This window comes from Achroia grisella, unplaced genomic scaffold (genome assembly GCF_030625045.1).
Source record: "Achroia grisella isolate CSIRO2021 unplaced genomic scaffold, CSIRO_AGI_Agris_v1 utg3972, whole genome shotgun sequence".
NCBI lineage: Eukaryota > Metazoa > Arthropoda > Insecta > Lepidoptera > Pyralidae > Achroia > Achroia grisella.
Genome location: NW_026712838.1, coordinates 683856 through 711702, shown reverse-complemented (window position 1 = coordinate 711702; position 27847 = coordinate 683856). Strand labels below are relative to the sequence as shown.

General features: G+C 33.0%; 1 protein-coding gene across 3 annotated transcripts; it reads left to right on the top strand.

The window, feature by feature from the left end:
* Window positions 1-1009: 1009 nt before the first annotated feature.
* Window positions 1010-27847, top strand: LOC131844094 (adenylate cyclase type 3). 3 transcript variants are annotated; one of them, XM_059192870.1, is made up of 21 exons: window positions 1010-1032; window positions 2724-3529; window positions 4068-4217; window positions 4787-4902; window positions 5013-5124; window positions 5202-5329; window positions 5714-5872; window positions 6430-6568; window positions 7366-7467; window positions 8087-8178; window positions 9740-9995; window positions 10552-10635; window positions 11737-11844; window positions 13265-13476; window positions 14653-14728; window positions 14806-15028; window positions 16444-16526; window positions 17899-18000; window positions 18674-18922; window positions 23405-23554; window positions 27498-27847. In XM_059192870.1, the coding sequence occupies exons 2-21, from the start codon at window positions 2984-2986 to the stop codon at window positions 27618-27620; spliced, it is 3210 nt and encodes a 1069-aa protein (XP_059048853.1). In that variant the 5' UTR covers window positions 1010-1032; window positions 2724-2983; the 3' UTR covers window positions 27621-27847. The 3 variants fall into 3 exon arrangements, with proteins under 3 accessions (XP_059048853.1, XP_059048852.1, XP_059048854.1); XM_059192869.1 differs by having other exon boundaries at window positions 1013-1039; XM_059192871.1 differs by having other exon boundaries at window positions 1013-1039; window positions 27482-27597.

Here is a 27847-nt window from a genome sequence, read left to right as displayed (position 1 = left end):
TTATAGCTACCAAAATTATCATATATAGATACGCCTATTTTTTATTGTCTTTAATACTTTAATGTGTTATTATAAATTAATTATTAATTGTGAATTTTTTTTATTTCTCAGAACATCAATCAGCATATGCGAAGTGTGGATTCATCAGCATTATGACAATTTTTTATTAATATTTATAACATACAATATATAAAATATTTATAAATGTATTAATTTCATAACCAAAAACAAAAATTCATAACCAAATCTTGTACTCGTTGAATAACATAAAATCACATTTCCTTATTCATAAAATCAACAACCTAATAAATCTATTGTTATGATTCAATGTCGTACCATTTTCTTAATTTGTAGGAAAACTACAGAATAATCTAATGGATAAATAATATTGAGGAGCTTTTTTATTAATACACTATTCGCACAATCACGATTTTGACCACAGCATCATAATATAACGTACCTACCATCAAATAGTAAACTGAATATTGAAAGTATAGTAAAAGAAATAAATTAATTATAGTTTAATGGCCTACTCATCAAATCAATCATCAATTACTAAGTGTTCACATATCCTGTGTATCGAATTTCTTTAATGACTATGTGAAAATGTTTCATAAGATAGAATAATATTTAAATATAGTATCATCATGGAACGCGTGGAAACAAGAGCGGAATCAATGTAGTATGTCAGGTTGGGGCGGGCGGGCTCGGGTCGTCGTTCGCCTGGGGCGGCAGTGGCAGGGGCCGCAGATCGGCGCGGCCGCGTTGTAAGCGCACGGCGCTGTGGGCGGCGGCTGGTCGTCGGCGCGGCAGTCGCACGCGAGCACGTGCGCGCACCGCCTTCGCGCCATTGTGCCCTCGCCCGTTAAACCACCCGCGCCCTACACACCCCATTCGCTCAATATTTTAGGTCATCACATATTATAATTCCCTATCACGGATCGTTCACTTAATATACCCCTTTTCATTACCTGACTGTATTTCCTTCATAGCTACACTTTATAACTGTTCTAGTGGATTGAACGTTTTTAGGTCAATAGTAAGTTTTTTTACAAAGATTGCTTACATCATCAACCATAATTTCGGCGGGAAACAATTGTTATACAGTAACGAATTAGTAAAGTGAGGTTAAAACATTTAATAAATACGTAGTTTAGGTTTTCTTGCGAAAAGCTTAGATATTCAAGATCCATGTATGTGCTTCTCTCATGAATAATTGTCTATAGATACATGAATTCTATGAATTATGCACAATATAAGATGATGATGGGATTAATGTTGACATATATATATCCACAGTGGTATACAATACAATAGTGCACACATCAGAAATTACATTTCATTTTAACTGTTAATTAATATGTGTCTGTAGTTTATATCAAACCTACAAACCTAAATACGTATAAATAAAAATATAAAACCATACTTTTGAATATTAAATTCACGGTTATATAATATAAAAAATAATAAATATAAAATAGACATAACAACAATTATTTTAGTTATCCCAGATTTAGCATTTTATATTGATTTCGTATAGGTATGCTTAGAATTTATTTTTAAATGTCATTGAAATCTATGTATATCTTAAACAGTAGCTTGATTTAGAAAAAGTAGGCGGAGAAACAGGGCGGACAAAGATTACTATTATGGATACATTTTAAACTATTATATATAAATTTAGGTTCAAATCTGCCCGTTAAGTGTTTTGTCCGAATGATTTTCTGGTTTTGAGTTTTACTTACTAGGCCCGAATTAGGATTTATTTCTGAAATGCCTAATCATGGTATGAATATTCAACTGCGTCTCTAGATATTCAATTAATGGTCTAGGGACGTTTATAATATGTGTATGAATTTTATATCTCGAAAAGTAGGTACAATCAGATATTTTTTAGTAATAACCCAATCAACCAATTATAGGTAGTTAGATACTTATGACGTAATATTGAATTGCAGTAACATATTAAATAATGTCTACTTGTATGTAACGCCTGTTTCCTTAATCTTATCTTTCCAATAGTTTTTAAATGTACTTGTAATAAAAAAAATAGAAATAAATTACACATTGCAAGTTAAATCTTTTGAATCTATTCTGTTTAAAGAATCTTGATGATTAATAAAAAAACAATGTTCATTCAAGGTTTTGAATGCTAAGAACAACATTAAAAGTCATCTGATTCGATTCTGGTTACCATAGTAATATCCTACGGTATATATAATTGGAATGTTGGTCTAACTTTATCGCTGAAATTATTTTTATATTCTGTTGTTTAAATAAAGACAACATGAAGCGGCAATGAGTAAAATTAAGTTTTACACGTAATTTGTATAAGCTACTCGATTTCACGGTCACGCTACTTACATACGCCGTGACGATTGTCAATATTGAAATTAGTATGTATGTGTCTTTGTACGGAATGAGTTGGTAATGTCTGTAGACAGCACAGTTAATGAATGGATATCGGAACAATGTTTCAGCGTGTAATTTATTCATTACACAGGCGTCCTCGATCAGGCCGTCACTAACGGAAAGTCTCCGCTTGATGAACTCCGACGCGTGTGCCTACATGTTACTACAGTTTAATCACAATAGCGACAATTCATTAAATAGACTGCTGATGCATTTACTTTCTCATAATTTATGCATATTACATAAATAGATAAAATAAAAATGTACTTCAGTAATGGAAAAATATTAACCACTCTTCCTCAAAATTTCAGTTTATTTTTTGTGATTATGCCCATAATTTATCAATATGACAATTAATCGCGCTATAACAGTGAATTCTGGAAAACCTGAGTGAATGTGAATGTGTTTATTTGTATCTACGCTGAGATATGCTGACATTTAATACAAATTTTAATGGAAAACAGACATAATTACAGAACATGAAAATAGTATTAACGGCCTACGAAACTAAACAAACACGCTACAGTACACCATGATTTGAAGAATCTAAAATGGGAAGTTATTGATAGAAATGGAGAAATCGATGCAGGCACGACTATTAAATAAATGTTCCTGTCTGGTATGTCTACTGCCACCATGGGGTTTCACAGACCGAGAAGAAGAACAACTATACACAGCATACACCAAGCGTCAGCGTCAACGAGCTATCCCCCGTTTGCTTATCACTGGTGTATTGCTGCAAGTATTTGCGATTGTGGTACCAGGAGAACGAGACCTCTTTTTCGCCTACAGTTCTGTGGTGATATCGCTATTTGCTAACTTAACAATGGCTACAGTTTATTCCTGTTTTCGCTCCACGCGTCCAATATTAAACCATGTCTCGTGGCTTGTTTTATGGATACAACTCCTCATTAGTGTTTCCCGCCGTCTCGGTGATTCATACAACGAGTTACTGGGTTGGGCCATCGTTCTACAATACTTCACATTAGCAACCCTACCATTCCATTACATTGTGTTGATGTTCTACAGTGCCATTTCTTTTTGTGCTTATCTCTTGGTACAATATTATAATGCTTCCACTTCAGAAAGTAGACTGGCTGAAGATTTTTGTTATCAGGTAGCTATACTTAATCTTTTAAAACCTATATTTATTATAAAAATATTATATATTAGGAGAAAGTAGATCCTCTTTACTTTATTTTTAATCATATGTACACAGTCAGTGAAATGAATAGGCCAAATCAGATCTTACGCTTACGAAGTTATGTCTAGCTATAAAGTTTAGTCTTAAAAATAAATTTATATACGATGATTATGATATTTTGTAGAGATTTTAAATTTGAATTTGAATGTGAATAAGTGGATGCCAACATTCCATAAATAACAAATGGGTCTCAATGGATTTATATACATGGGAGCAATAACAGAGATTAAATTCTATCGATTACAAACCGAATGACCGAAATATGCTCAGTATCTGTATAAAACATACAATTGCAAATTGAGAACTTGCATCAATTGATTGTCCTACTGGGAGTCAATGTATACCTACTGTACATAACGAATCAACGCTGCATCGTATAATTCAACTAGATAGTTATTTAATAACCATAATGTATAAGAAAATATACCTACTTTGTTAATTATTTTAACAGCAAATAGCAAATGGTGCACTTCTACTAGGAGCTACGCTATTAGGCGGGACTGCATATGCAGTAGGAGAGCGACAACAACGTCGCTCTTTCCAAGAAACCAAACGAAGTTTACGTGATAAGCTTACCATCGAACAGCAAAGCAAAGAACAGGTTTTGTATTATAGTTATACATACTATATAATATACCTACATAAAGTTATGAATTAAAAAATACACCCGATAATAAGAGGTACAAATTTGCTTTAACATAGTTGGAGAAGATTTTAAATAAGAATGAAACTATTGGCTCGTTTTTTTATATTAATTATTATTAACATCACAACCGGCCGGTTCGACTACTCAAATTTTGGTACGTGAAAATGGAACGGACGGAACGGAGACACCCGGACTCGCAATTAAAAAAAGGGACAGTCTCGTTCAGAACGAGACGTCAGGTCAAGTTATACATACATAACATACACATATCATCGTGTATACTATTTTTTGAGGCTTACCTCAAAAAATAGTATACACGATGATATGTGTAGAGAGAGAAAGAAGAGACAATAAAACGCCAAATGATCATATCATCCAAATTATACATACTTCTGTCTTTTGCTCTACATTCATCAAACCATTTATACAATTTCGCCTGATACGGGAACAGTTCCTTGTGTATATAGTAAATACAGTAGCTACCTAGATATAGTTCAAAAGTAATACCTAGCTTTATATTTCAGGAGCGTTTGCTTCTCTCAGTACTTCCTGAACACGTTGCAATACAAATGAGACAAGATCTAGGTCTAATCGATACACAATTTAAAAAAATTTATATGTCAAGACACGAAAATGTTAGGTAAGTTAAATGTTTATTTGTGTTACGCAGTTTTTTGCATTTTAATTCAGCATTCTTTTGATAAATTTATGTTTTATATAGTTTAAATAAATTTTTGCATGCCAAACCAGCATCCTGTATGCGGACATCGTAGGCTTCACGGCTATTTCTTCTACTTATTCAGCACAAGATCTTGTTGCAATCCTTAACGAGTTGTTTGCACGATTTGACCGACTTGCCGAGGTAAATCAATTAATCTTCTATCACAATGTTCCTATATATTCTTAATTTTTATTTTAAAAGAACGTTTCTTGATACAGAAATATCAACAACTGCGTATTAAAATCCTGGGCGATTGTTATTATTGCATCAGTGGTGCACCTGTAGAGCGTCCTGATCATGCAGTCCTATGTGTTCATATGGGTCTATCAATGGTGAAAGCAATCAAGTAAGTTCTTGCCTATTTAAAAATATCTACATAATCATTTACCTACCTACATACTTGACCGTTTATGAAACTTGTATTATATTTAATAAAACTATAATTAATAAATTGTATCCTTATATTGTGAAGGTTACGATGTATTTTTGTGATTACAATTTCCTATGTAAATAGTCAACTTCAGAGGAATCATTATGGATTTGATACATATATACCTCGCTAGCTGAGTTAGAACTAAGATCGAATCATACTCATAGTCGAGTTAAGTAATGAGTGTATCTCAGTATATACATAGCTTATGAATATTTTTATATGTGATGATTTTTTACTACAAAGCAAATAAAATTATACTAATTTAATTGTACTTAGTGATTTATGAATTTAATTTAGGTATGTGCAGCAGACCACCAACTCACCGGTAGACATGCGAGTCGGTATACATACAGGGGCAGTTCTGGCAGGCGTGTTGGGACAAAGACAATGGCAGTTTGACGTATACTCGCGGGATGTAGAACTTGCCAATAAAATGGAGAGCAGCGGGATGGCAGGGTTAGTGTGTTTCGTATACTGCTCAATTATTGCAAATTATGACATGCATATTTATGACACAGTCAATAATAAATATATTATTATACAGTAAACATGGATATTTGTATAACTATATCAAGAATTCCTTAATATTGACAAACAGTTTATTCTGTATATTATATTATTTTTAGAGTTTTAAAATGTCATTAATAGATCAGTAACTTTACCAAAAATTGCTTTACGCGACTTTTTTTATATAATTTAATTTTTATTTTACATATTTACGTATTGTTTATTAAAATACTTTTTAACCTCGTGATCTACCTAGAACACTGCCTTACTTCCTATGATCGAGTTTCATTCTTACACAATGCAAATATTTATATTTGTGAGTATATATATATCCCTGTATTTAATTATTTCTATCAGTTGTTTGCCAAGGAGGTACTGGCATAAGCTCTGCTTTAAGTGTGAGTTGTATATCTAGGGTTTATAATTATTTTTTTTTAATAAAATACCGAAAGAAGTGTAGAAGAAGTATTAAAATACTATTTACGTGACGTATTGATTGTCAACAGCCGTGTTCACATATCAGAAGCAACGCTCGGTTTCCTCAACGATGACTTCGAAGTCGAGCCAGCACATGGCGAACGTCGTGAAGAGATGCTAAGGCAGTCTGGCATCAAAACATACTTTATCGTCCGCGTATTAAAACCTGTAATTTTCATGATTATATTTATAAATCTGTCTGAATCAGTGGTCTAAATACCACTATAATTTAGTTAAATATTAAGTTTGAAGATTATTAACATTAAATCGTTAACAATAAAATATTTAAAGACTACATGTATATATGTAGGTGTAAATAGTAGTTTGTAATGATTTCTTATCAATGCTTTATTCTAAACAAAGTAGTTGACCCATTAAGCGTCGTTTTGCTATATACATTATTTTAGATAGGGCCACTTACAATTATAAAAAATAGTCTACTCAGACCTATCAAATGTACACCAAAAATTTCTTAAAATTCGAGGAAGCTGTTTCGAAGGATTTCTATAATAAACACTGCGACACAATATATTTTTATTTATTAGATATAAATTTTCTGAATATGAACCTTTCTTCTCTACGTAAATATTAACTCTGCCAACTGTGTTACATAATCCTCCGTACAATTCTCGTAAGGGTGCTTCACGAATAAAAATTATGATTTATTCATTATTCTTATGTGTTAATTCAATTTTTTGCGTATCATAACATATTATTATGTTGTATATAAATACGTAAAAAGGATATAATTAGTATGAATACTGCTGACCCTATTAGTTTAGATTAATATAAAATATTCAGTAAAAATGATGTCAGTACTATTACTTAGATACAGTTTCAAAATATCATATTAAGTACTTTTTGCTGTTATAAATTTTAATATTTATGCCCTAAATATTAAAATACGGAACATACTATTTATATAATATTAAACACAATAATTTACTGTTACATCTATCTTGCAGTACCAGGGAGGCGAAGATAAAACTGCTCCTGAGGGTGAGGCGATAGAGGGAGGCGATACGAACGACGCACTCTCTGACCTCAAAGACGACGACGAGGACTCGGTGAGTGCACTACTGCCGCTCCGACCGCCACTACTCGCAGACCCGTATGCCCCATTTATTTATACCTACAGTCTTAATAAATCTAGGACACTGGGGCACTAGCCCCGGGCTTATATTAATGCCCTACTTAGTGTCAGACAGCCAAGACAACTTTTATAAGTTCTAACCAGATGAAAATGTTACTTAATTCACGATAAGAAGCCCCTTGTTTTGTTACATTGTAATTATGAGGCTTTATATCGATTTCTTAATTATGAACTACATAGACACGATCTATTGACAGCGTCGTGGCTTAGTGGTTAAATACCCTACTACGATTTCCAAAGGTTGAGAGTTCAACTATTGCCGCTGATATAGAAAGTACATTAATTTATATTTCTCAATAACTTTACATAATTATAAGATCCGTAATGATAACATATTAATCGATGGACAGTGGTAGGCTTGCTACCTACCATATACGATATGGGGGAATATCAAGTGTTGCGTTCACCGTTATGTTGACAGTTGTCAATTATTTATTTGAACAATATTCTTTTAACATCATATATGATATCAATCATAAAGGTATACGTATACAGATATAAGATTAACGATACGATCCATTTATTATTCGTAGGTCCTGTCACCGCAAGAGGAGAACAAGGATAATGAAGAACAGAAAATACTCAACATGTTACAAGAAGAACTCGTGAATAGAGATGATAATAAGTAAGTACGACTTAATGACTTACTTTACTTATATTTATTGTTACCAAAAGCAATTAAGTTAATTAGGCATAATTAAACCATATAAAAGCGTAAATATAATAATAGCAAGTATACGTCTTCGAATTACGTCAACTACACAATTTTAGTGTTTGTGACGCGTGCACTGACATTAAGTGACAGTAAAATAGAATTATGTTATTTGCGTGATTTTGTCACAATATATCTAATATTGAAAATGTATTTGTGTAATTAGCTAGCATTAACACAGTTTACTGTGCTTTCTCAATGGCAACTACAGTACAATAGTGGTTATATTTACAAGTTTATGTCTTTCTATCGATTACTCCTTTTTATAATAATAATAATAATAATCTTTATTTGTCTCAAATAAAAACTTTTCACACAATACAACTGTTGCCCATACAACAATATAATTTAAAACTAATGAATGAGACAAAACGGTCTATAACTCAGTGAGGGCAGTGAATCCACCCTCTCTGCTATTCTGTTATAGCCTTTATCAGTAAAATAATACAATGTGAGATCGACGACGTCGATAGCATATTAAGTTAAGTTCTAAACTACAACTAACAAAGTAAACATAAAAATTGACAATAACAAGATTACAAACTAATAAGATTGGACAATAACAAACTTAAATATATATAATCTAAATTATTACAACATTAAATAAAAACTAAGAATTATTCAAGATTATTTTATCATATATACCATTTTTATTGTTGTTATATTATTTTACTTTCATTAAGAAATAAAATGAAAAATGGAATTGTTATTATATTATGTGACCTGTAATTAGATATAGAAAAATACTAATGCTGGTTTTGAATTTACGAGGAAAACTGAGTTGTCGGACTTGTCTGTAGTACCTATTCATTTTGTTGTTCACAATTGATAACCATTGTATTATGACTTTTTCATCACTGTACAACTGTGTTAACATATAGTATATGAAATATAAATATACAGATTACTAGCTGTTCAGGCAAACGTTGTTATGCTATATAAATTAATAACGCTATAAAAAAATAGAGGTTGGTCCTAGAAGGGTGAAAATTTAGGATTGTATGTATTTTTAATGATACCTAAAAAAAATATATATAAGTAAAAAATTTTGCCCAAAAATTAAAAAATAATGTTAGGGGTGAACAACCCTTATCACTTAGGGGTATAAAAAATAGATTGTAACCGATTCTCAGACCTACTGAATATGCATATAAAATTTCATAAAAATCGGTCAAACCGTTTCAGAGGAGTATGATAACTATATGATAACTATCATTGTGACACGAGAATTTTATATATAAGATGTAGAGCCTCTACCTGTCCTTTAAGGTTTAGTTAATCAATAGTTGTTACGTCTAAAGTGTAGAGATATACTACCCTCCTAATCAGATATTCTTATTGTGTTAAGTAAAAGGTCAAAAGGCCTATATGAGTTATAATAAAATTTATATTTAATATTGTTACGCTACCTACTTAACTTTCTGATAAGGTAATGAGTAGTAGTAACTTAGAGAGTGCTATTGTGTATCATTAGGGAATTGGCGGACGCAACTACTCTCTGCCTGACGTTCAAGGCAGCAGGTGCGGAGGCGACATATGCCAGACGAAGTGACCCCTGCCCTTTGTCGGTGGCAGCACCGCCACTAATGCTACTGCCAGCAGTGGTTGCGCTTGCCAGCTTCGCCGTACCGCCCTCCTTATCTTTGCATGCGGTCTACCTCGCCCTCATACTCGAGACCGGCCTAATTAATATTATATATTACGCATGCTTCAGATATGCACAGTATAAGGTGATTTACTATTTTTTTTATAAATGAATGATAAATAACCCTGGACGATTAACACATAGTCATTTAGTCCCATGGTAAGCTGAGTTTGTGTTTTGGGTAAAAGACAACTACATAAATACATAGATTTTTTATACAAACATAATAGAAATACAAATGTTGGCACCGTGCGAGGAATCGAATCCGTCGAATTTAATTACAAGTATGTTACTTGCGAATGGAAGAATAAATATTTCTCAATTTATCATAATTATGGGTGTTTAGCGGAGGCTTAGTTTTAGAGGAGGATATTTACTAAGGTATTAACAATAATTGTACACAATAGAATATATGGCTAGTTTATTTATTTTCTTAAGCATAATTATTGGCAGAGTTTAGTAAATATATAAAGTTTAGAAATTCTATGTTTTTGAAAATAAAGATTCAATTCCAATCATTTCAAGTAAGCATCTCTTATAATAATTCGCAAAAGCCTAAACTTAATAAAATCAGCATTTTATCTTACACAGCACTTATTATACTATAGCGTTTATATTGAACGTCTTTTTTTTTATTTCAGAAAAAGTCTCTCAGTCCTTACTGGAAATTAACATGTGGAACATTTAATATAGTAATGTTTGTAGCAGCCAACATAGCTCCTTTGGTGAGATAAATTTTTGACATATTATAATTTTCTATATTTCTCTCTATATTTCTTTATATCTTTATTCTTTTATTATTGTCTTTGAAACGGCTAGACCCATTTTGCTAGGAGTTTCACTCACAGATAGCTAATGTTATAAATATCTATTAGTAAAAGTAAACAGACAGACAAATATATTATTGAATAATTTGGGGGACTGTTCTATTAAGAATGTGATATATCTAGGTGTAAAAAAGTAGCAACAGTAATCTTCAACAAATTTCGACTAGCTACTTCCTTCACCCACAGAGAACCTGTTCTCTTAGTTGGTAAATTATACACATATTGAAATATTGTGCAAAATTGCATTCCTAGATTTAGAAACTGTCGTACGTTGCTTAGTCAGTCAGTCATCTTTATTATTAGGTATCACAAATAATAAAATGCGAAAACTCTGTGGGTATGGTTAACGCTTCACGGCTAAAGGAATTAGGATAAAATTTTTGCTAAATATGTTATTACATGTGTTAATATACATAGGCTAAAGAAATCGTAGGAAAACACATGGGTAACTTAGTAATAAATTCTTATTAATTTTTAGATACGCTATGTATACATTTGTATACTTTAGTTAAATTTTTAATTAATTTTTGGTGCTTGATTGTCTTCAATAAATGACATCTACACATATATACCCTGATGTAGAGACCTCTAGTTTTCATTAAAAATAAAAATAAAACTAAAAATAAATTAGTAGTGATCATACTGTAACTGGATTATGTTCCTGGATGCAGTTGTACTTGGCACTTTTATAAAAATTTAAAAGAATTTAATAATATTTGTTATTTGTAATTTTAATTATTATGGTTTTTTGTCATTATTAAATTGTTACTTGCAGTATTGAGACGTAGACAACACTAGATCATGTTAGGTTGATTGGAGGAAATCTCTTTCAAAAAGAAGTCCATCCATCTTTGCTAATCAACATAATTACTGTACGTAAAAATGTAATAAAGATAATATTAGAATCTACGCTATAACAATTATAATGTTCGCATATAAGATACTGTACTAATCTACAAAACGTGGCCATCTTAATTATAAAAATATGTTTTTTTGCAGATTATCTGTGGTAATTTTGAGGCGATGTTAATGGAGGATGGTCTAAGAGAAGATGCACCTGCGCACAGCGGTGCGCGTCGTTGCATACATCCTTCATATTATTATCACGTAAAGTGTCATATTTACTTTCTCATTGTCAATAATCAACCGTGGAGTTGAAATCTGCATGACTACATTCGTCCTCATTATTGAACATTAACACTGAAGTGTGAAAAAATGTTGATTTCGTAACGATTAATCGGAGAAAACAAAATGAAATGTAAAATATTACCAATACTTTTTTATATAATTTCGATACCAGTATACCGGACATGCGGATACACATGTACTACATGTGCTTTATTTGCATGTTTAGTACCTAGTTAACAGGGGATGTAGTTATTTTACTAGTTGTTATTGTGATCTTAATTCTTGGGATCCTTCGAGCCGGATAGCAAAAATAATGGAATTGAAATTAATATATACTGTATTTTTTATATGTTATCGGTATGTTGTGAAATTAAACCTAAAATACTTTTTTATGAACTTTTAAAAGTCATAGCTCAAACTTTGCAGTTATACTGCAGCTCACGGCGTGTTCAGATGCATGACACTATATATAAAATCTCGCTACATATAATACTATTCTTTTAAATTAACATACTTTACATTACAATTTTGTATGTCTATATGTTATGGGCAACCTGATTAACTGTTCATTATTAATAAGGACCGGCCATTATTAATAATGTCCAAGAGCGATGGGCAAAGTGATTAATTTATCACTTTGATCGGCCATTTATAATAATGCCCGACGGCCCGTGGTCCAAGTAATAAGTCAGTGTTTAAAATAGCTTGAATTTATCACTTGGACCGGGGAGTACGAATAATTCCGGTTAGGTTAGTGTTATTACATTTATTACTGTTTATTTTTTAACTACTATGTTCAATAGTTTATTTTTTATTGACATTCATGAAAATTTTGTAAGTTTAATTTCATTTAATAAACAAAAACACTACAGTTCACCTATTTTATTACTTTGCCCAAGATAAGGTGGGCACTATTCATAATGGCCGGGAAAAGTGAATAATCATGCTGTTTTAGTCACATTGTCCAATTGAGTCGGGCATTATGAATACAGACATTAATAGTGCCCTGACTTATAAAATCGCCCGTAACATATATACTAACTAATATCATACATCAAATTGTAGGAGTTTAGCATAACGCTTTGCACCCGACGTTCGCGGGTTCTATTTCTCGCACATTGTTTTCACAGTGTCACACGACAGTGAATAGGGTTGTCATGTGATGCTGTTATACTACTCTTGCGTTGCCATTCCAGAGGACTAAGATGTCATGCATTTTATCCAGTAATTTCATTGCCTAATCTACTCCCTACAACCGAAACACAGCCTAAGCATGTTGGATGGCGGCCAAAATAGAAGAGAACGAGATACTGATGCAGACAACTTTTTATGGTTTACCTCTGGTAAAATATAGTTTTATGATAATAAATAGATTCTAATGGTTTGAACTGGTGGGCAGGTTGGCGCAGGTGCGTTATGTGGTGCACTTTGGGTGTCTCCGCTGGGTGGATGCGCTCGCGCAGCACTGTTGGCCGCGCTGGCGACCGCCCATGCGCTGCCGTCCGTGCTGCAGCCCGCGCTACTTACGTCGCGTCCTAGCCTCGACCGAGATCCTTACCGCGCGCCCTACAACCACACCATTGACTTCGATGAACAACTCTTTGAAATACTGTTAGTTATACAAGTATTATAAATCAGTTAATATTGGATTTGTTGTTACTATTGTGCAAGGACACCCAAAATCATTAACCCTAAGACATTTTTTTATATACTACTAAGAATTGCTATTGAACTGAGATACACTGAGATAAACATGTACTAAACATCACATAATATGATAGAAGTATTATTTATTGAAAGGAATTTAATACCCATTGTATAACCATTTCAGTATGCTACTTTTTTGTGTTCTACCGCCACATTCGGCACACGGAGATTCAGTCAAGAATAATGGAGAAGATACTTAGTTGCCTATTGCTCTATCTATATAAACTTATGAAATATGTAGGAGAGCCTCACGTTTGATTCAAATATACTGAGCAAAATGTAGCTAAGTGTTGCGTTCACCGCTAAATCGACAGTTGACAATACTTCTGCGATAACAGTGGTGACGATATGGGTTTTGTGATTATAAATATCAATAGACATATGGTTTGTATATATAGATACTTCAATAATTATTTATTCTTTCTTGTATATTAAAGTTTTAGTAAATAAATAAATATAGATTACACATTATAGTAATTTAGAAGATTATTATTTTAAATACTTAATCTGCGAATGAATATGTAGTAATATGAAATGAGAATTCGATGACCTAGCTTTTCCTTCGGTGTTATATAGGAAGGGTGGTCTGATTCAAGCTGACTGAAATTATGATCGGCTTTCGTAACATTTACTTGTAGGTAATGTTACGAAAGATGTGGCAAATGCGTGTTCAACATTAAACGATCATGTAATTGACTGATGAAGCACATAACTACATTTACTAACTGATACATTATTGTTTATTTTTTGACTAGGAAACAAATATCTCAGAAAATAGCGACTGAAATAATTACTACAAGTATTAATCCACACTGATACACATGCTATATATGAATATTGCATATATACATAGGTACATACAGGTTTCATTCTCAGGAATAACAATGTAGGTACTTCTATCTAATTTTTGGCTCTTGTATGGCTATAGGTGATGAATATTATTATTTATATTTATATAGGTGCACATTGTAAAAAATATTTTTCGTATTCCTTTTTCCATACAGAAGAGTAGTAAGATAGAATAGTAAATTATTTTGAAGCATGTAACTTTCTGACTGACATTATTTTTGTCTGTTTTAGAGGGAAGATACACCCTGGACGCAATATTATAATGCTGTTCTTCGTAACGATAGCTCTCCTGGTGTTCAATAGATATGTAAGTACGGTCATGATTTAGTTGGGGAATCCGTTAACAATAATATGTGGTATTTATGGATGTCTGTTTACACGCAGAGCGAGTCTTTGGAGCGCGCGCGGCACTCGCGCGGCGAACGCATGCGTGCGCAGGCGGAGCAGGCGGGCGACTTGCGCCGCCGCAACCAGGCGCTCGTGCACAACGTGCTGCCGCCGCACGTCGCGCGACACTTCATGGGCGCGCGCCACCACCACCGCGACCTCTACAGCCAGAGTTACGCCGAAGTCGGCGTGCTATTCGCCTCCATGCCTAATTTCTCAGGTATACCTTATTAATTAATGTTTTAAAAGCGAAAGTTTGTAACCACGGATGTTTTGTTAACCTTTCACGGAAAAACCAATGAACGGATTTTGATGAAACTTAACAGTAAATTTTGAACTAGTTAAAAGCGCATCCATATTTTTTTTCCAGCTTAAAAAAGTAATTGACACATATCATACACAAGAAAATACATAAAAAATAAATCAATGAAATATTTGTTTTTAATGCTATTTCTTCGGTATCTTCGTCAAATGTAGACTGATATTCGAAATTAGTTTTTGTTTGAAAGAGATCTTCAAATATTACTGGCAGTAAGTTTGAACTTTCTTCTTAGATTAGGTCCTTATTGATTTAGGTATAAATCGGTTAATATCGAGAGTTCTTCGTAACCTGAACACGCATATAATTATTTTACAAACCAACGTCTGGTATTTGTATTACAAACTAGGGCTGAATAATGATAATTGGTTGAATAGGATGATTAAAGTAACAAAAAGTAGGTAAAATGGTTTTTTATGTTATTCTTATTTTCAAAATAAAGTTGTATAGGTTTAAAATAACTTATGGTACCTGAACTTAAAAACAACCGTCACATTGTTAATACACTGTCATTGTATCAATTTATTAAAATTGATGATTTAATATGTTATGTAGTTGTATTATTACTTTTTATGTATATTTACTAATATTAATTATTTACATATAAATATATGAATTCGTTTATAAGTGACCTTTTTGGGCTTAGGCATTTTTTGCATTTACAGGTCAAAAGGTCAGTGTTTATATACTTTACTTTTTTGTGTATATATTTAGTTATAATAGATACAAATATTGTTGTTATGTTGGAATAATGTTTTACATTCTATCAACATCAAATATAGGCTTCGTATACAAACTAATATTTACAAATCACTGATTTCTATATATTCTTCTCTGTTTAGGTTCATTTAAATTATCATCATCATCATCAAATCTAAGTTTCAACATATTTAAGTTAACAAGTAAAGTTGTGAAATACCACATATACATAGCGACTCCGTCCGTGAAATTACGGCAGAACGATATATTTCAAAAATCATTATTGTGATTAATTGAAAGTTACGAATAGTTTTACAGCTTATTCGCTTAGTTTTCAATTTGTGATTGAGGTGTTAAAATAAAACGTTACTTCTCACTATCCTAGAAGTTAAATGTCTACCAGCGTGAAGCGAATTATTTGACACAAAAAACAACACTTCAGAAACATACATACAGCTAGATTCTACAGTCCATAGTATATTGTCTATGTGATATTATTTATACGCGTTATTATGACTACATTATTTATATTTTTTTACTACATAACTAAAAAAAATGTTCTTATTTATACAATACGGTTATCATATCAAAATTATGTATTTAATATATTGTTACAGAGTTTTATTCAGAAGAAACTGTTAATAACCAGGGCCTGGAATGTTTGCGATTTCTCAACGAGGTTATATCAGACTTCGATTTGGTAATTTGGCTTTACCTTATAATATTAATTTATGTTCAACATGTACAATACATTTTAAAATTTCGATTACCTCATAATACACTGTAGCTTTATATGCACATACATAAATTTCATTATAATCCTATTTCTAGTAGGTAGAACTTTTTATTTTATTCTATTTCTCTGTCATGAGTGAAATAAGTGAAGATGGATGTTAAATATCTATAAATATTATTGGTACATTCAGAACTCAAGAAATTGAAATAGCTGTTACTATTTCGATGTACCTAATGTTGCTAGAACCACAGTTTCTAGAGAGAGTGCTAAATAATACTTATTTATGTTACGTAACAAACATTGTATCTTGAACTATTAAATGACAAGTTACATGTCTTTTTTTGGTATTGTCATACATACATGCCATACCACTGACATCTTACATAACTAATGAAAAACAATAATCATCACTATAACTATAATATATTACAGAATAATAGTACCCATGTAACTATTTTTCAGTAAATACAATACGAAAACGGTATACAAAAATGTAGGTATAATTTGTAAAGAATGTAGTTAAATAATGTTCTGTCGGACAGTCATTTCATTATTGTAAGACCTGTTACACAATATACCTAAGTTCTTTTAAAGTAATATACATATGTATGCAGTAGGGACATGTTCTTCTTGTTTGTGATTAAGCTACTTGGAATTTAAGTCGCGCAACTACGGCAATATACGACACTATATTGACGGCTGCTAGTCTGATTCAGTGTTTGTTCCTAGAAACTGAATGGAATAAAAACATAGCCTTGGTATATTACACACACCTAAAAGTTTTAAACAAAGCTCTGTTTAAAACATCATTTATAAGGAACTGATAGTCTTACTCATTGTAGTAGTAGTTAGTTCTGTGAATACATAGTATAAATAAAAAAAGTCCAGAACAATAAAAACAGACTCCTGGATATAAATGTTTGTAATACGTGTGAATCCAACCTATAAACATTAGCAGTCACATATTGTATGACAATATAGTGTGATTAATGTAGAGCAGAGGTAACATGTATATAAAATAAAAAGTACTTGTATGTTTATTGATATAAATATAAGAATTAAATACCGAAGCGAAATTAGTTTTCTTTCGTAGTTTCTTCAGATGTTTTCTGTTCATCCGTTAATTTAGTCGTAACAGAAACCTGTAGTTATGGGGATGTGTTGTATTATACTCATAGAGATTAATATTAATCATAAGCTTTCAAGAAAATATTAGGTACATCATTTACGCTTTCACTTTATTTCATAATGTTGCTGAGTACTTATTACAAGTACCTATATAAAATACAGGTGTATACAAATGATGGTGTAATTAATTTATTTTTCTAATTTCCAGCTGCTCGAGGATGCAAAATTCAGTAAAGATATTATAAAAATCAAGACAATTAGTTCAACATACATGGCCGCCTCAGGTTTAAATCCGACCAGAGAGATGCAGGTAAATTATTAAATGAATAGTATGAATATATACTCATACTAACATTATAAACGCGAAAGTTTGTAAGTATTTGTTACTCTTTTACGCAAAAACTACTGAATGGATCTTAATGAAACTTTACAATAATATTGCTTACACTTTTATTGTGTAAATTATCCAAAGTATAAAATATTAAAAATCTGTCATCTGTGAGCTATTCTAGTGTACTTATTACGACGTCATCTCTAAATCGCTAAACCTAAATTTAAATTTAAAAATCTAAATGTAATTTTTTTTTATAAAGATACTAATCCTGCTCAGGCGAAGTCGCAAACACTAGCTAGTTGATGCATAAATTACCTTCATATTATTAAAATATCTTTAGAATTGAGAAATAAGCATTTACGTAGATATATTTTCAGAAAAAATGAATCATCTCTGTTACTTTTGAACCTCAATATTTAATATTATAGAATAACAGGAAAAATATTTAATATTGTATTTTATTGCAGTCTCTGATATGTACCTAAATACTTTATACAGAAGGGTGTTATATAGCCAATAAAGTTTTAGTTTGAAGATACATATAATTTTCTAAATTATAGCAAAGTCGTGAGCATCGTAACATGTGATAGTCTTAACTCTTTTACTATACTATAATAAGTATAACTGATGTATAAATAAATTAAATAAGCCTTCAGATGGCGTGTTGGTTCGCTGGGCACACCTCGCGTGTCTGGTGGAATTCGCGCTAGAACTTCAAAGAGTGCTGGCCGCGATAAACGAACAGTCCTTCAATCACTTTGTATTGCGGATGGGAATCAACCACGGACCGATCACAGCGGGTGTAATCGGTGCCCGCAAACCGCATTACGACATCTGGGGCAACACCGTCAATGTCGCCTCCCGTATGGAAAGTACAGGGAAAGCTGGCTGTGTTCAGGTGAAATTACTATTTCTTATACATTGTTTTTATATATATATATATATATATATATATATATAATATCACACATAGTCCCGGATATCAATTTCCAGGCTTATTACTATTTCATTTTTATTATTATTACTGTTTCAATTTCTAGTCTTTATACATATTGTTACATCTGCATTGAAACCTACTACAAAAACATTCTTTGTGTTCAATAACAATGCCTTTGGGGCGCTATTAGGGCCGCCCCGCCACTGCAGCGCGTCATAGATATTTGTGCAAGAGCGCACCGACGACTTCTATGCTATACGACGGAAACGAATAAAGTCCCTATTAGGCAGACTGCGGGCAAGTTCCCACAGTGTCCTGAAGACAATGCCTGTAAAATAACTGTTCCGTTCTGTGACACGGAGTGGGACCTGTCCCATATAAATAAAATATAGCTACTGTAAAATATTTATTATATTTAGGGTTACTTATAAAACCGCTCGCCATCGACAGGGAATTCATCCCCACATGCTAGAACCTGAGTGGTCTCGAACAGTGCGGTTTCAGAGACGCTTCTATATTTCTATTAGATTGTTTTACTTTTATGTTTAATAACTTCTTTATAAACAACAATACTAGACTAAATAAGTAGCCGAATTCTTTTCATCATCATCATCATCGCAGCCCGGAAGACGTCCACTGCTGGACATAGGCCTCCCCCAAAGATCTCCACGACGATCGGTCCTGCGCTGCTCGCATCCAATGCCTTCCCGCGATCTTGACCAGATCGTCGGTCCACCTTGCTGGAGGCCTTCCCACGCTGCGTCTTCCGGCCCGTGGTCGCCACTCGAGGACTTTACTGCCCCAACGGCCATCTGTCCTACGAGCTATGTGCCCTGCCCATTGCCACTTCAAAGTCGCAATTCTTCGGGCTATGTCGGTCACTCTGGTTCTTCTGCGGATCTCCTCATTTCTGATTCGATCACGCAGAGTAACTCCGAGCATAGCCCTCTCCATTGCCCTCTGAGTGACTCTGAGCTTGTTGATGGGGCCCATAGTTAGCGACCACGTCTCTGTTCCGTAAGTCATCACTGGCAACACACATTGGTCGTAAACCTTCGTCTTGAGACACTGCGGAAATTTGGACGAAAAGATATATCGGAGCTTCCCGAACGCTGCCCATCCGAGTTGGATTCGACGATTGACCTCTTTCTCGAAATTGGATCTACCTAGCTGGATAGTTTGCCCTAAGTATACGTAGTGATCGACAATTTCGAGTGTAGAATCTCCGATTTTTACGGGAGCAGGTACGACATGGACGTTTGACATAATTTTCGTCTTGTCCATGTTCATTTTAAGACCTACTCCTTGTGAGACTCTACTGAGGTCTTCGAGCATTTTGCTAAGGTCTTCCAGGGTCTCAGCCATGACCACGATATCGTCGGCAAATCGAAGGTGATTGATGTACTCGCCGTTAATGTTGATGCCCAGCCCGTTCCAGTCCAGAAGCTTGAAGACATCTTCCAACGCAGCGGTAAACAGCTTTGGCGATATGACATCGCCTTGTCTGACACCTCGCTGCAGTTGGATAGGCTTCGAATTCTGGTCGTGGAGGCGAACTGACATAGTGGCGTTTTCATACAAACATTTCAACGCTTCGATATATCGATAGTCAATTTGGCACCGCAGGAGAGACTGTAGCACAGCCCACGTCTCGATCGAATCAAAGGCTTTTTCATAGTCCACAAACGCCAAGCAAAGTGGCAGGTTGTATTCTTCGGTCTTCTGAATTACCTGCCGCAGCGTATGAATGTGGTCTATGGTACTGAAGCCTTTTCGGAACCCGGCTTGTTCGGGAGCCTGGAAGTCGTCAAACCTGCGCACGAGACGAATCGTGATGTCTCTCGAAAACAACTTATAAACATGGCTCAGCAGTGTTACGGGTCTGAAATTCTTCAGAAGCGATTTGTCTCCCTTCTTGAAGAACAGAACCACCACACCCCTTTGCCATGCTTGAGGCGTTTGGCCCTCGAGGATGACGGAGTTGAATAGCTTCTGGAGGATTCGTAGAACAGGTCTACCTCCAGCCCTCAGAAGCTCAGCAGTAGCTCCATCATCGCCCGGCGCCTTGTTGTTTTTAAGTTGTTTAAGAGCCATACCAATCTCGTACAGGCTGACGTCCGGGATATCTTCGGTATAGTGTCGGGTTAATTTGGCTCTAGGGTCTTTTGCCGTGTTGTTAACAGGTGCCCGTGTTGTCGTGTATAACTGTCCATAGAATTTCTCAATTTCCCTCAAAAGTTCGGGTTTAGACGAAACGATCCTGCCGTCATCCGTCTTAAGTCGCGTCAGCTGGCTCTGTCCGGCAGCCAGATCCCTGTTAAATACTTTTGAGCCCTTGTTTCTCTCAATAGCCTCCTTTACACAATTTGTGTTAAAGTGGCGTAAGTCACGAGTCAAGGACTTAGAGATCTGCCTGCTAAGTTGCCGATACTGAGAAGCGTCAGTCGGAGACTGCAGGACCATACTTCGCCTTTCATCCATCAATTTGAGGGTAGAAATAGATATTTTTCCGGTTCTTTCTGCGCAGCGGGTTTTGAAGTGCTTAGACCCAGCCGCACGGACAGTTTCCACGAACCTGTTGTTGTAATCGTCCACGTCAACGCAGTCACCAAGGCTTTCGAAACGGTTTTGCAATTCTAGCTGAAAGCTTTCGGGGTTTTGGATCTGTATAGGTGTAGGGCGGAGCGTAGATTTCATCAGTCGGGATCGTTCGAGTTTCAGATTCAGATTCAATGTGCCTCTTACAATCCGGTGATCACTTCCAATTTTGACGGCATTGATCACAGAGACATCATTGAAAATCTGTCTTCTCGTTGACAAGATGAAATCTATCTCGTTTTTTGTGGCACCATCGGGACTAATCCACGTCCATTTCCGGTGTTCCGGCTTCCTGAACAAGGAGTTCATCATAAAGAGGTTCTCCTTCTCCATGAAGTCGGCCAGCATTTGACCTCGGAAGTTCCGATCACCGATACCAAATTGCCCCACTCTCAGCTCATCACCGCTTCGTTTGCCCAATTTTTGCAAGAGTTTGCCGAATTCTTTTATATTTATCTAATAATTTACAAAATATGTATATAATATCAATCCTTAACGACAAAAGAAATAAATAATACTTATAATACATTGATGTGGACAAGTGGATGGTATAATGTGTGTGATGGTATAATACACAATCAGATATTTAGCTAAATGCATAAAATGGAATATAATACAACTAAAAGAGCTTTTTGTTAGTGTGCGCAGTTAGATATTTTTCTCCTTAGCTTAATTGTAGAAAGTTGCGGTCTACATCAATTATAGAAAGTAAGTAGAGAGTAATAATAACGAAATCAACAGCTAACTTGTTAAGTCAAAAATATAATAGTTAGTAGTATAATACTTAGTAATGAGTTTTTATATATTATCCTTTTATATTATATTTTTGACTTAACAATATCTTTAGTAAGTACTTTTGTAGCTTAATTTTTACTGATTTAGATAGACACTAACTTCACATACTTAATGCTCAGTGTTCTGTATATAAAGACAATAACGTTTAATATACTATAAATATATTAGTTATAAAATATATTACCTATCATTTAAAAGACACTTAATAGTTATAAATCAAGCTAAAAAGATGTCTTAAAAGAATATTAATTAGACTTTTCTTTTAAGACATCTTTTACTAATATTTTTTTAGAAATATTTAACAAGGCTACTTCTTCAATATTGTATAGATGTTATCTATATAAACATATGTCCACATAAAACATACTGCTTTTAGTTTAAAATATAGCTATAGGTATGTAACTTTAGAATAACAAAAAGTTAACATGTTATTTCGTAACCAATTCATGTGAATACGAGTCCGCTACATTTTTTTTTATCATAGATAAAATATTATTACATAGTTCTTATTGAAACTGCGAGATTTGAATGTTTACAAATTATACATACCTACATGTTAGTAACAGCAGTTCCCTTTATAAGTATATATTTTAAATTTAGTTTGGTTGAATTTAACATAAACTTGTTTGAATAATTTTCTTATTAACGAACTTGTCCTTATTTTTTATTCTAAGCTTTCTTTTATATTTTCTCTTCTAATATGAAGTAGATGAAAGCTAATGGCTTATTATTATTCATTAAATGGTAACTGTCATTAATAAAGTTGTATTAGTATATGTAGGTACCTACTCATACCGTCTTATAAAAAATGTAAATGAAGGAACTACAATTTCTAGGGCACTAAAAGCAAGAAGCGCTTACCTGTTTAAAATGTATTAATAGAGCATTTCTCTAGGTAAAACTAAAACGATGAAACTAAATTATATTCATAAATGCTTTTAGAACTATAAACATTTTTAATATTGAATAATTTGCTAAATAGGTACCTAATAGTCAAATTTCTGCAAAAACGCTCGACATCAATTATAATACATATTTTTTTATTACTAGGTCACAGAGGAGACGTGTCATATTTTAGAGAGTTTTGGGTACTATTTCGAGCAGCGAGGACTAGTAGCAGTCAAGGGCAAAGGCCAGCTAATGACTTACTACCTACAGGGCAAACGGGATGCATCCAGCACACAAATGGAAAAATCTGCTGTTAGTACTTCCTTTATTTACTCACTTACTATTGTAGTTATCTTAGACCTATACTCATATAATGCTAACTAGATAAGTAGTACTTTCATACTTAAACTATTAATAGATACATTATGTAGACATAATTATATGTTCAAGTTAAATTTGTGATATTTCGATTATTGACGATTAACTTCAAGAGGATTTTGTAAGTGGATTGTTATAGGTAATTTTTTTTTTGTTATGACAAGAGGAAAATATTTAGCCTGACCTAATTCTTTATGTATTATTTTTGACGAATTTCACTACTGTTTTGCTGCAAGGCAGTTTTGTTCAGTTCAAAACGTTAAATGAGCATAATACACAATATTATTACGTTACACTAGGTCAAAAATAATACAATTGTTAATGGCAAAACTATTTAATATGCCGTATAATAACTACATGTTGCTCTTAATAGGATATTATGTGAAAATTTTTATAAAATTAACACCACTATGAGAATGGCTAAATAACAATTACTATATTATTTTTGTAATTGGTTCCACGAAGAATTGTATTATTAAATATGTAAACGAGTATATTGCATAAAATTTGCTACATAATTTAACTTGTATAACTCATGACTAGGAATTTGATCAGAGTGCATATTTACAAATGTGGTTATTTACTAACTACCTGTGTATTTGTAAACAAGTTCTTTGAAATTAACCACATTTTGTGCGAGCTTGCTTAATGATTGTCGTTCGATATACATATATGGAACACTAATAAGCAAATAGCGAATCAAATTAGTATCAGTAAAGTATCATCTTTAAATATAATAAAATCTTGACAAGCCGTAAACCATCTGCTTGAGTTTTAAGCTTTTATGAAAAACACTTGAAGGAATTAAAATGAAATTTTCACCGAATATGATTTTACACATGGATCAACATATAGCAAAAGAAAGCTTAGAATTTTTTTTCCAGCGTAGTCAGCTTTGTGTAATAGATAAACCTATTTATGTCGTAGCTATATTAGAGATCTACTTTTACCTTATGCCAACAACACATGTACTAAAATTAAGTATGATGGTATATTGAATGTATACGGATTAAATTATATTGATATTCATCTACACACCACCAATGTAGGAGAATGGTGAAATAAGTGCTTATAGGTATCTACTGGTTATGATTGGAAAAGCTGCCTTAGAAGTTCATTTCAAACTATAATAATTTATATTACAAACTTGTATAATGTATATAATTTGTATAATATCCGGATATAAAGCACTGATATAACTATTTCCGGAGAGAGGAACAAGGTCTAACATGACAGCAAGCAGTATTTCACAAGGCCTCTTTCTTTATTTACCTATATGTACCTATCAAAGTTATTATTGTATAATCTTTTTGTATTATCAGATCCTTAGACCTGTAGCTCTGGACCTAAATATGTAGATCGATTGTACCCACTCTTTTCATAGTTCTCTACCTAGACCGGTCAGGGACAAGACTGGAAGGATATTCTTATGAGCAATGGCTTTTATCTGCTCAGGATAGAGTGTATACTTTCCAAAGGAGATGTTTCGTTTATGTATAAGTGACTACAACCATGTAGGATATGTAGTGGCCTTTCGTCTTCAGCTTAGCAAAATCTGCAGACTTTTGTTGATTTCAGTTTAAAGTATGTACCAAAGTGTAGTGTATAATACATAGTCAATTCACAACTAGTATTCCATATACTCGCTGAACGAATGTGACTATATCAAATAAAATGATATCTATTAATTAAAATATCGATTGCTACTAGAAAGTTATGAATTGCTATAAACCATGTATTTATATCAATAAATGAAGTATACATTCTCTGTAGTATCCAATAATAGCGATAAGGCAATATATTTCTTGATTTTTGTTGTTAATTAAATTATTTTCACAGTAAATAAAATAGTAAAGTCAGTTCAGTATATAGGACGTTAAAAAAAGGTTGTACGACTAAATAGTAATAACTCGACAACCTATAAGCTGCGACCTTTTATTATATTTTTAGTAAAGTTCAACTTGTGCTTAAACATTTTTGAATTAATAATGTCCTTAATTTTTTATATGAACTCAAACGCGAAATAAATATTTATTGAGGATGATTTTATGTCGAAAATAAAGGAATATTTTTGTCGGTAGAGATATAGAGCAAGCAGGCATTATGAGCACCAAACTTATTGAAATATTGAACCTCAGTGGTTACTTACTTCTGATTACTGCGGGATCGATTCACCGCACTATGTATGTACATATTTATTTCCTGAGTATAATTGATTGTATTCGTCAAGGTGTTTTCTATGTATGTATGTATAAAAAAACTTAGCTTGGAATTAAATGGCGCAGTGTCCAGGGTTATTATTATTATCTTATTATATTATTTAGGTTGTATATATACTACATATTTAGAAAAATATTAAATCATTGTATAATATTCTATATTATTTGTACCATATATCATCATCAATCAAACAATACCGAGAGGTTTTTGTCAATTTCTATCAGTGTAATATTTAGTTTAAAAACTATTTTTACTATGTATGCTTTACTTAATGCAACGCGGATGGGGGACACATCTGTTAGATATATATTTATTAATAATAATAGTTAACTATGGAATGGTATGGCGACGACTCGACGTCAACCCGACACATTACGGCTCACTCTGGACAGTCTACCCGGACAGGCCGATTTTTTCCTTGTCGCCCTGCACGGACAGGCCGCTCAGATTGTTGCTCGTTTGTCTACCACTACAACTGCAACGAAGCTGCATCTCTTAACTTTTTAGCAATTGTTACCAATTATATGTATAAGAATGTATATATTTTTTTAGCTTATCTGCTTTCAAAATCTGTTAAAATAGCCATTATTTGCGTTGACACTCAAAATTAATCATCTTTTAAATGCATATTTACGACACGACTTTGAAATGTATATCAGTACTTAGTTATTAGTCTCTTTTGTTTGTATAGTAATATGTTGTACTTTATGTATAAATGAATGAAAGTTCTAAAGTGATTTTGCGAATATTAAAGTTATTTATTCTGAAAACTTATTTTGTTATTTTGCCACAATAACATAAAGAATCTTAATCATCTGAATGTCATAGATATTAGTTTCAGAATTCTGTATTCAATAACGGCCTTCTTATGCACTAATTGATCCCTAGTTATGATCTCAAATATCATTCATTATAAGTAAGATTTTGAACAAAATATCTCAAAATATATTTAACGACCTCAGTGGTCGGTCAGTTTAGCACGCCGCCCATGCCACCTGACTTCTGATGGTCGTGGGTCCGATTCTCAAACGGTATCAGCATTTGTATTCTTGAGTGTAATTGTTTATATCGCTCTGAGTGTTTTCTAGGTACATTAGTTGTATATGGTTATGAATTTAATGTAGTATTATCGTGAAATAAATTAATAGACATAATTGATAATAAGAAAGACATATATTTTGTTGACGCGTTCTGAATATTATTTCTATTATAATTTATCTCACTATATACGTATACGCTAATGTCATCACATTTTTTGTCATACAAAATTTGTTCATTTCATTATGTTTACTTAATTTACAATTTTCAAATAATTTCATGGCACACGTTTCATAAGGTTGTACAACTAAAATGACATTTTTTTTTATTTCTTTGTACTACATAGATTTGTTTATATGAAAACATAAGTGTAGATTTTAATCCTATTAGAATATACATTATGATTCTGTTTTTTATATAAAATTTCAGCCGAATATTAATATCCTCATATTGCTTTCACATAGACAAAATATAATTACAACAAAAAAAAAGTATTTATTCTGAATTGTAATATGCATGCCGAATTATAGATTGTATTTATTTTATGTGTTTATTGTATATTTTCTAACTTTTTCACTTCAAGATGGATTACCCTTAGGTTAGTTTTTAAATGTTTCAGATGGAGGAGTCTGTGAGTGAAGGTGAAGCTTTATTGGCAAATGGAGATGCAACTGCGGCTGTACAAAGCTCCTCACCACAACGCACCGACCATGACGCCGGCCGCCCTTTGCTTACCGCCTAAGTTCTTACGAGTACCGTAATAATTTCTTAGACTGTAGATTATACGTAAACAAGATATTAAACATTATGTATATCAGCGGCTTAATGTAAAAACATTTTTTTTCCATTTACAGTCATTGATGATGATAGAGACGTGGTCTATTAAAATTACTAGACTAAATAGCCTCTTTTAATATCTGTACGATTTCAAGAGAATAATGTTGTAATGTTTATAACCCAACCTATTAT

What these genes read in the sequence shown, in the direction of transcription:
- LOC131844094 (XM_059192870.1), top strand. Translation starts at nt 2,984, where the DNA reads ATGGAGAAATCGATGCAGGCACGACTATTAAATAAATGTTCCTGTCTG. An exon ending in GAGAGCAGCGGGATGGCAGG is followed by an intron (nt 5,873 to 6,429) that starts GTTAGTGTGTTT and finishes GATTGTCAACAG; the next exon opens with CCGTGTTCACATATCAGAAG. An exon ending in TCGTCCGCGTATTAAAACCT is followed by an intron (nt 6,569 to 7,365) that starts GTAATTTTCATG and finishes TCTATCTTGCAG; the next exon opens with TACCAGGGAGGCGAAGATAA.